This window comes from Saccopteryx bilineata, chromosome 3 (assembly GCF_036850765.1).
Source record: "Saccopteryx bilineata isolate mSacBil1 chromosome 3, mSacBil1_pri_phased_curated, whole genome shotgun sequence".
NCBI classification, from domain to species: Eukaryota; Metazoa; Chordata; class Mammalia; order Chiroptera; family Emballonuridae; genus Saccopteryx; species Saccopteryx bilineata.
In genome coordinates this window covers 151,978,733-151,989,754 of record NC_089492.1, presented here as the reverse complement: position 1 = coordinate 151,989,754, position 11,022 = coordinate 151,978,733, and the positions used below count along the sequence as shown (strand labels likewise).

The window sequence follows — 11,022 nt, the reverse complement described above, 5'->3', positions numbered from 1 at the left end:
AGTCTACCTGAATCATTGCCAGTTAGAAGCAGTGGTCATTGGGACTTGGACTCTAGTTGCAAAGCATGGAAATGTGACTGCAACTCCAGTGCCTGGTGGACTTTTCCTGAATGTGTGTGACTCCTGCTCCTTGGGACACTTCTCAGACTGAAGTGAGAAGTTATATTTACAAATAATATGAAGCGGTGATGGTGTCAACATGGACTTGGTGAAATTACTATAACATGTTAAGGACATTTAAGACTAAGAATTTTATTTTAGATCCTGTTGTATTAGTTAAGACTTTGCTTGATAATCTAATAGGCTTTAATCACTTCATTGTATTAGGACACTTGTTATAGTATCTGTTAGCATTGGCTATTTTAAAATTGTTGTTTATTTTATATTTTTCCAGTCTGCCTCCAAATCCGAACATGGCAATTCAGATGAGTATGAATCACAACATGTGAATTTGAAGTTTTAATAAATACAAAAGGGAGATCTGTTGGGGACCAAACTATAAACAGGGTGTTTTTATATCCAGGGGACAGGTGCTGGGCCTAACCACCCATCTCACCTGCCCAGTTAACAAAGAGCTTTACCTGACTATTGCTTATCCCACCCATGCTCTCCAGAAGAGCTGGAAGCTAGTTTCTTATTGGTGTAAAGTTAGATCTAAATGGTATGGTGAGGGTTATCTTTGAGTTGTCTTGGAAACAATTGAATTGCTAATGGACCATGCTTTTTCCTTGAATAAAGACGATGAGTTTCTGGGGGCCGCTATTGCATCAGTTTAGGAGCAGTAGAGACTGTTTGCTGTGCAGTCCTCCCAAACCCATCTTTATGTATATATCTTTAATTCTCTGTCTATCATTTATTTAATTCCTTACCTTTTTTCATTCGAGGACCCTGTAACAGACTTGTTGTGGTTGGACCACGATAGTGAGGTTATGACTTGAACCTTGCAGGCCTGACTTCCTATTTTCTAATTTATTACAGAAACATCTCAGGCACAAGCAGTGGAAGAGCAGAGGATATGCTTCCCCAGCTTCTCTCAGCTTCCTGTCTGTTCATGCCTCCCTAACTGCCTGAACACCCTGTGTGACCCTGGACAAAGGATACCACAAGTTGAGCATCCTTCCCGGGGCACACTGCCTATATATCTGAATGTTTTCATTTCTTTATGCTGACACGCGCTGCAGCTTTGGCTGCACTCCCTTCCCTGCTCCTGGCTGTGTGCGCACCCTCACAAGGAGTGTGTGCCGTCCACTGCCCACCAGCACCTCTTCTCTTCGGGGTAGCCAGGCCACAGCCCCAGAAACATGCCTCAGGACCGCATCTTCCCTGATGGCAAAATATGAAGCAGGAGCCATTCAATATTTTTTAATATAGGTTTTTATTTTTCCTGTGCAAATATGAACGTAGGCATAATTAATAGTTAAGGCTTTTAAAATATATACATTTTGAAAATACATTGCTAGTTGCATTTTGCTGATAATATGAGCGTGGATCATAACTTCCTTTAACAGACATTTTAAATTTATTTTAAAAAGTTAAAATGGTTAAATAATTTATACTAAAAACTGGAAGAGACCCATAAAAATTCAAAATACAGACTTGAAAATGCAGCATCTTTTGTATGAACTACATTAGGGCCCAGTCATGTGGCATATGGATTATAACATCAGAACACAGATTTCAAAATTGCCAAAGCAAAATGGGGCATTTTATCTGGGAAGAAGAGGAGAAAGAAGAGGGAGGGGGGGAGGGAGGAGAGATTGAAGAGGAAGGAAGGAAAACCTGCCGGTATGGCTTGTCTGTCAGGAGATGACTCTTCTTGGTGTAATTTACAATGCATATGTAAGCAAAGGATGGGCCATTAAAGTTATAATTTACAGCCATAGAACCCAATTACATAAATACCTTATAAAATGTTAATGGAATTCTACTTACTCGGTTTTTTAAAAAATTACTTTCCACACTATACATACACTTGTTGCTTGCTAAGAGCTTTGCCTCAGGATGCAATTCTGGGGGGTGGGGGAGGCTTCCTAGAGGGTGAAGGGGCAATGTACAAATATATAGCCTAAGGGTCTCATCTTTTCAAAGTCCCAATGGTCAGATCTGGTTGGTTGAGAGCCCCATTCCAACCTCCACCTGAAAAGCTCTCCCCTAAACATAACTCTTTCACCAGTCTGGACAGGCCTCCCCAGAGCTCCCACTCAAGGATGAGAGACTGTCTTCGAGTCGTTTTGGCAAGGTCTGGCCCAGCCTTTTCTATGAGGTGCTCTTTTCTATGAAACAGATTCCCATTTCACAAGGTGTTTGGATTTGCATCACAGACTTTAAATGACCTCAAATGGGGTGACCTTGCTTCATCCTGTGCTTGTCACAGCACCACCAAAGGCTTGGGTTTCTAGGGCCCCAACGAGCCCTCAAGGAGACACCAGATTCAGAAATCTGCCTTAAACTGCCTGTGTGAGGCTCATTTGAATGAGTTACTGCACCATGCTGTCAGCCTCTGTTACATCTCCTTTATAAAAAGGAGGTGTGGGGGGGTTTCCCAGGAGGTGGGGATGGGGACTAAATAACCTTTCACTTATAACAAAAGGAAGGTCAGAAGTCTAAAAATTCCTCACGAATAAAACATAAGTTCGGTACCCATACTTTCATATGCTTGGGCTGGGGACACCATGTACTTTACAAAGTCCTGCCCCATGCAGTGTTCCATGTGGACCTTTTAGTAACCTGCCATTTGACTGGGGCTGACATAATGAGTCCCATTTTCTAGATGAAAAACCGAGACTATGCCAAGGCCACTCAGCTTGCAAAGGGTAAGAATAGCTGAAATACAACCCTGCCAAGTCCTTTGCCATGTGGGTTATGTGGTATCACACAGACAGCTGACTCCAGGGGGCAGGAGACAAACCTCAGCATGTTCACTGTTGCTTGGCATCTGGTTCTAGAGCGCCCTCATCAAGCAAAGGGCTGCTCCCAAAGAGCTTCATCTGGCTTTCCAATTGGCTGAGACGCTGCTTCACTTTCATTTGGCTGGCATTGTACTCGGCCAGGAGCCGTGCAAACCTAGTCTGTAGGGTGTCCAGGGAGGACTCCAGGTGCTCCACCTTCTCCTCGATGTCCTTGGGGTCTGCCCCCGCACTGGCCAGGTCCTCATCGATCAGGTTGTCCTTCATCAGGATCTGCCGTCCCTTCTCCTCCAGGGCCTTCTTGGCATCCGGGTATTCGGTGAGCGCCTCCATCAAATCATCCTTGGAAAGGCAGAACAGGTCCGAGTAACCGATGCTCCGGATGTTGGCCGTCCTGCGGTTTCCTGACTTGCTCCCCTTGATATTTAAGATGCTGATCTCCCCAAAGTAACTCCCATCACTGAGGACCACAAACTGGGTGATCCCATCATCAGCCACCACTGCCAGTTTACCCTCTTTGATGATGTACATCTCCCTCCCAATGTCCCCCTTCTTGCAGATGTAGTCCCCCGGGCTGAACACCGTGGGCCGCAGCTTCAGCACAAGTTCCACCAGGAGCCCTGCCTCACAGTCCTGGAAAATGCGGACCTTTTTCAGGGTGTCCAGGTGCACGTTGATGGCGATCTCAGCCTTCAGCTTGTCTGGGAGGCTCTTGAGCACCTCCTTCTCCTCCGCTGTCTTCCGGTTGGCCCACAGGTAGTCAAACCACCTGATAACCCGTGTCTCCAAGTCCTTGCTCACCTTGCGAAACTGCATGTACTGCTTGATGGAGTCGATCTTGGCCTGGAACTCGGCCCGTGATGCATTCATGTTTGAGATCATGGAGCCCACATTGCCCACAATGGTGGCAAAAATGAGGACACCCACCAGGAAGTCTATGACTACAAAGAGATACTCCTCGTCTTTCACAGGGGGTGGGGTCTCACCAATGGTGGTCAGGGTCAAAGTGGACCAGTAGAGACTGTAAATGTACTTCCTAGAGAGGCGCCCATACTCTGGGTTTGAGATGTTTGGGTAGACCCAAGAATCTGTCCCGAAACCAATGAACTTGGAAATGGCAAAGTAGATGCAGGCATTCCAGTGGATAATGACAAGGATGTACAAAACCAAGTTCCCGATCCTGAACACATTAGGGTAGTTAGTCCTTGTCTCTGTGCGGTCAAAGAATTCGAAGAGCCGGGAAAACTTCAATAGGCGGTTGAACCTCAGCTCTGGGTAGTTTATGCCCAGCTTAAAATAAGCCAGGTCTGTGGGGATTAGGGAGAACATGTCCAGCTTGAAGTGCAAGGTTTTTGTGTAATGTTGCCACAGCTTTTTGGCGTCCCTGACCATCAAGCCTTGTTCGAGAAAGCCTAAATAAGGAGATGGAGGTCACCTGGGCATCAAAGAGGCTGCGTTTTTTTACTATGGCCCACAGAAAGATATTTCATAATGTGGCTACAGAAGACAGTTATACACAAGAAATAGATATCACTTCAAAAGCCACATTTACCATTACTACAGGAAATACACTCTGATATTTATGAGTCTATGATGTTCTAATCCATTTTATTCAATAAAAAATATAGATTAATTGGATCCATTTGAATGTGGATTGGGTATTAGAGATAGAAAGAAATGATCATTAAATTTTAAAACATAAATGAACATTATTTTCATGGGTTCTTTAAAATTAGAGATACGTGATAAAGTGGTTACTGTCTGGAGATTTGATTTAAAATATTCCAGCTGAGAAAAGGGGTGGAGGTAGGTGGCTGAAACAAGATTGGCAAAATATTGATAATGGTGGAAGCTGGGTGAGGATGCATGGGAATCCATAATATACTTGCTCTGGTTTTGTGTATGTTTGAAAATATGAATTTAAAACCACAAGTTCTAGCCCATTCAGTTGATTTCACTAGTCACTAATGGGGCATGACTGGCCTTTTAAAGACATTGTGTAGGAAAGCAGTAGTACATCTTCCTGGTTGTACATTATTGCCATCCAAGGGGTTTTGAAAACATGAAGCCTGAAACCCACCCCCCAAAAGTCAGACTGGTCTGAACATTGGGAGTCATAATTACTGGTGAAATCAATCTGGTGAACATGACTTGCATTCTTTTTTAAAATTTTTATTTTTATAACATTTTCAAACATGTGCAAAAGTAAAGAGAATAATATAATGAATTCTTTTTAGATTTTGGTAATCATTGAGTCACTCTGAGGGCTCTGTAAGACGTAGAATGCTGGGCCTATCCCTAACATTAGGGCTTGGGCGCTTCTAACAGGCCCAAGGGCTGCTTCTGCAGCTGCTACAGGTCCAGGGTCACGCTCTGAGGTGCACGGGGGTAGGACTGCCCTTCTGGGGAAGATAAACATCACATCTGTTGTCACATGTTAGAGATACCCTGCTTCCCAGCCCCGTATTCCTTATCTTGTTCTTTGGTTATACTCATGTTTATTGAGAACCTAGTTCATTACATAGCACTCCTTGTGCCTTGAGACCTCTTGATACTCCCTTATTACAGCTGCTTTCAAGTTTGAAGTGTTTTTTCCCCTTGAAATATAATCCACAGCCAATTGGTTTCTGTGCCCACCTGCCCCCTCATCCTCCAGCTTCCTGCCAGCAGTACCACCAAAGCACAAGGAGGGGTGGAGTCGATGTCTGAGTCAGAGTTACCTGTCCTGCTGAAGTTTGGCTGAAACAGGGACAGTTAGTCCACCGAGTCTGGTCACTCCAGGAGCTCTTGTGTCTTGGTAGGCTTAAATGACTGTGGAGTGCCCACCACACCCATGCGAGCCTCAAGCTGGGTGTGTACATGTGTGTACATGAGGTCTTCTCTGACGATGCTGGGCACTGCCATGAAGCCGGTAGGCTGCTGGACAGTGACTGTAACTTTGGACCAGTCACTCAGCATCTCTGGGCCTTAGTATCTAAATCAGCAGTTCTACTGAGAAAACAGAAGTGCTGAAAAGCTTTGTATACTGTGAGGCCACATGGTTTGTCACTGTGATTGGGCCGTGTTTATACTGACAACTACGGCACAGTTTATAATTAAAAAATCTTGGAAGTTACAAGCAAGACCTCCGATAGTTTATGTGATATCTTTGTGCAAATCAGAAAAAGGTTCCCCAAAGATGCACGGCTTGGGTTCTGAGGCATGGGGGAGGGAGGGAGTTTAGTTCCCAACTGCAACCGAGGTAACCTGTAAGAAGGCCCTGTTTCTGATTTTAGTTCTCCATATGTAATACTCCTCTAAAAGCCACAGATAACATGTCCTGGGTCATCTGACTGTCCAAGAGAAGGTCGACCGAGCCCTGTCTTCTGCTTCCAGCAGTGCGGGGCTGGAGGGGAGCTTTGGGATGATGATCTGGCTTTCTTACATCATAAGTAATACCAATGAGGCTGAGAAAGACAGCTCAACTTAAACAAGGTCACACAGCTCATCGGGACAAGAAACCCAGAACCCAGGTGTCATTACCCCTGCTCAGGGTCCTGTCCAAGTGGTCACTGTTAAGGAAGCTTCAGGTGGCACCAGAGGCTCCCCAGGCATGCTTGGCCTCTGGTGGTCAGGGGTAGGTAATGTCTAGCCTACCATTCTGGATCTCCCTGAACATAGTTGTGGTCCCCCAGGCCCCTCCTGATGTGGGGACTGCAGCCTGGCCCACAGGACTCTGGGTTGAGGGCATACTCACCTGTCCGGGCTCGTACCAGCACATCCAAGCCATAGAGGACGTCTGCCACGTAGTCCAGGACCACCCACAGCACCAGGTGCTCAGACTGCAGCTCATCAAAACAGGCCCTAAACCAGCGTAACAAGGATTGGGCTGTCTGGGACAGGGTCCTCATCTGGGCACCAGCTCTGCTGTAAACACTGAGTTGGTTCATCCAGTAACTGCCCTGCCTGCAGGGTTTGTGCCCCAGTACCCTCACCCCAGCCCTGATGGGGAAAGCCAGGTTCTGAGAAGCTTTTCTGTCCCAAAGTCACATAGCTAAGAAAGGCTGGGATTAACCCCAAATAATGGACTCTATTGCTTCTGAACAGTAAGTTCCGAGATCCTAGGAGAGACAGTTTTTCCAGGCCTCACTGATGGAGTCAGGTGCCCTTTCTAAAGTAAAAAATGAGATTTCTGGGAGATTAACAACTGAACAAACCAGTAAATAGTTTCTACTTTCCAGATCTTTATGTTCACTTTCTCATACAGGCAATACCCACAAAATACCCTTCTTACCCCCCAAAGAGCAGCCACTTGCCTCTTTGTCCCCAGGCATGCTAGGAAAGGCCCTGAGTTCTCCCTGTCTTCACCTCATACCCTCAGAAGTGCAAGCGACCAACCCTTGCTCAGATAATCCCAAAAGCCCCTGCTTACACTCAGGGAACCATGGGTATCTGCATTCCTTGTTGTGAGGCATGATCAGATGGCTCCAATACCCACCAGGGGAGCAGGACTCACCCCTGCATTCTTGCCTGGCAGGCTGGCTCAGGAAAGTCCCAAAGCCCCTGCTCACCCTCATAGAGTAGTACCTCTCTTCCACATCCCAGTCCTACCACATCCTCAGGAAAGTTCCAAAGCCCTGCTTACCCCCAGAAGTAGTCATCTTGCTTTGCAGGCTTGTTTAGGAATGGCCCCAAACTCTTCTGCCTCCTTCCTCTGCACCCCATGTCTACTCTCAGAAGAGCAACAGGTCACACTGCATCTTTGCCCTGCAGGCCTGCTAGGAAGAGCCCCCAACTCATTGCTCATTCTCAGAGATGAGCCACTCACCCTTTACTGTGTCATAAGGTTTGGTTAGAAAAGCCCAACCCTCCTGTAGACCCCAGAAGAGCAACAGCTTTGTCTCCGAATGCCTGCATAGGAATTTCCCAAAGTCCTTACCCCCTAAAAGAGGTAGCTACACCTGCTCAGCCTCTCCAGGGGCCCGAATCCCACCTTCCTAGAACCCCTTAACCCTGCGTTCTTGTCTCCAGACTTGAACAGGAATGTCCCAAAGCCACGAGTCACTTTCAGAAATGGAGCCTCTTATCCCTGCATCCTTACCCTGTACCTTGTTTAAAAATGCCCCACTGACCCCTGTCTACCCCATTAGAGAAAAAACAACCCATCCTGACCTCCTTTTTTTTTAAATCTTATTTTTATTAATTTTAATGCAGTGACATTGATAAATCAGGGTACATATGTTCCGAGAAAACATCTCCAGATTATTTTGACCTTTGATTATGCTGCATACCCCTCACTCAAAGTCAAATTGTCCTCCGTCACCTTCTATCTGGTTTTCTTTGTACCCCTAACCTCCCCCCACTCCCTCCCTCTCCTTCCTCGCCCCTTCCCCACCCCTCAACCCCACGCCCTGTTACCATCACATTCTTGTCCACGTCTCTAAGTCTCATTTTTATGTCCCATCTATGCATTGGTTCATATAGTTCTTAGTTTTTTTCTAATTTACTTATTTCACTCCATATAATGTTATCAAGGTCCATCCATGTTATTGTAAATGATCTGATGTCATCATTTCTTATGGCTGAGTAGTATTCCATAGTATATATGTACCAAAGCTTTTTAATCCACTTGTCCTCTGATGGACACATGGGCTGTTTCCAGATCTTCGCTATTGTGAATAATGCTGCTATAAACATGGGGGTGCATTTCTCCTTCTGGAACCCTTCTATGGTGTCCTTGGGGTATATTCCTAAAAGTGGGATGGCTGGGTCAAAAGGCAGTTCGATTTTCAATTTTTTGAGGAATCTCCATACTGTTTTCCACAGTGGCTGCATCAGTCTGCATTCCCACCAGCAGTGCAGGAGGGTTCCCTTTTCTCCACATCCTCACCAGCATTTATTCTGTGTTGTTTTGTTGATGAGCGAGCACCATTCTGACTGGAGTAAGGTGATAGCTCATTGTGGTTTTAATTTGCAATTCTCTAATGATTAGTGATGTTGAGCATTTTTTCATATGCCTATTGGCCATCTGTATGTCCTCTTTGGAGAAGAGTCTATTCATTTCTTTTGCCCATTTGTTGATTGGATTGTTTGTCTTCCTGGTGTTGAGTTTTACAAGTTTCTTTATAAATTTTGGATATTAACTCCTTATTAGACATATTGTCGAATATGTTCTCCCATTGTGTAGTTTGTCTTTTTATTCTGTTCTTATTGTCTTTAGCTGTGCAGAAGCTTTTTAGTTTGATAAAGTCCCATTTGTTTATCCTGTCTTTTATTTCACTTGCCCGTGGAGATAAATCAGCAAATATATCGCTGCGAGAGATGTCAGAGAGCTTTCTGCCTATGTTTTCTTCTAAGATGCTTATGGTTTCATGCCTTACATTTAAGTCTTTTATCCATTTTGAGTTTATTTTTGTGAATGGTGTAAGTTGGTGATCTAGTTTCATTTTTTTGCAGGTTGTTGTCCAATTTTCCCAATACCTTTTGTTGAAGAGGCTGTCTTTACTCCATTGTATTTCCTTACCTCCTTTGTCAAATATCAGTTGTCCATAGAGCTGTGGGTTTATTTCTGGGTTCTCTGTTCTGTTCCATTGATCTATGTGCCTGTTCTTACACCAGTACCAGGCTGTTTTGAGTATAATGGCCTTGTAGTATAGCTTGATATCGGGAAGTGTGATACCTCCCCCTTTATTCTTCTTTTTTAAGATTGCTGAGGCTATTCATGTTCTCTTTTGGTTCATATAAATTTTTGGAATATGTGATCTATATCTTTGAAATATCTCACTGGTATTTTAATCAGTATTGCATTGAATTTATAAATTACTTTGGGTAATATAGATATTTTAATGATGTTTATTCTTCCTAATCATGAACATGGTATATGCTTCCACTTGTTTGTATCTTACTTGATTTCTTTTATCAGTGTTTTATTATTTTCCGAGTACAAGTCTTTAGTCTCCTTAGTTAAATGTACTCCTAGGTACTTTATTTTTTTGGTTGCAATAGTGAAGGGGATTGTTTCCTTAATTTCTCTTTCTGATTGTTCATTGTTGGTGTATAAAAATGCCTCTGATTTCTGAGTATTAATTTTATATCCTGCCACCTTGCTGAATTCATTTATCAGGTCCAGTAGTTTTTTGACTGAGACGTTAAGATTTTCTATATACAATATCATATCATCTGCAAATAATGATAGCTTTACTTTTTTTTTTCCAACCTGAATGCCTTGTATTTCTTCTTCTTGTCTGATTGCTGTGGCTAGGACTTCCAGGACTATGTTGAATAAGAGCGGTGAAAGGGGGCACCCCTGCCTTGTTCCTGATCTTAAGGGGATTGCTTTTAATTTTTGCCCATTGAGTATGATGTTGGCTGTGGGTTTCTCATAGATGGCTTTTATCATGTTGAGGTATGTTCCCTGTATTCCCACTTTGCTGAGAGTTTTGATCATGAATGGGTGCTGGATTTTATCAAATGCTTTTTCTGCATCTATTGAAATTATCATGTGCGTTTTCTCCTTCCTTTCATTTATGTGATGAATAACATTGATAGATTTGCAAATACTGTACCAGCCTTGCCTCCCCAGAATAAATCCCACTTGATCATGGTGTATGATATTTTCCATATATTGTTGGATCCAGTTTGCTAATATTTTGTTGAGGATTTTAGCATCTATGTTCATCAGGGATATTGGCCTATAATTTTCTTTCTTTGTGTTGTCTTTGCCTGATTTTGGAATCAGAATTATGCACGCCTCATAAAAGGAGCTTGGAAGTCTTCCTTCCTCTTGAATTTTTTGAAATAGCTTGAGAAGGATAGGAGTTAGTTCTTCTTTGAATAGTTGGTAGAATTCACTTGTGAAGCCATTTGGCCCAGGACTTTTCTTTGTTGAGAGTTTTTTGATAACTGTTTCTATCTCATTTGGTGTAATTGGTCTGTTTAGGTTTTCTGATTCTTCCAGACTGATTTTTGGAAGATTGTATGTTTCAAGGAATTTGTCCATTTCATCTAGGTTGTCTAGTTTTTTGGCATACAGTTCTTCACAGTATTTTCTTACAATCCTTTGTATTTCTGTTGTGTCAGTTGTTATTTCTCCCCTCTCATTTCTAATTTTATTTATTTGAGTCCTCTCTCTTTTTTT

The 11,022-nt window shown here is 43.5% G+C and overlaps 1 protein-coding gene across 1 annotated transcript in view; it reads right to left on the bottom strand.

Moving 5' to 3' along the window:
- Window positions 1-2,156: 2,156 nt before the first annotated feature.
- The window catches only part of CNGA3 (cyclic nucleotide gated channel subunit alpha 3), a 68,087-nt gene continuing 59,221 nt past the window's right edge, over window positions 2,157-11,022 (bottom strand). Inside the window, exons 7-8 of the mRNA XM_066264846.1 lie at window positions 6,643-6,749; window positions 2,157-4,318 (exon numbers count right to left, since the gene is read on the bottom strand). Coding sequence (XP_066120943.1) covers window positions 2,919-4,318; window positions 6,643-6,749 — 1,507 coding nt within the window. The 3' untranslated portion in view covers window positions 2,157-2,918. The remainder of the gene's footprint in view (window positions 4,319-6,642; window positions 6,750-11,022) is intronic.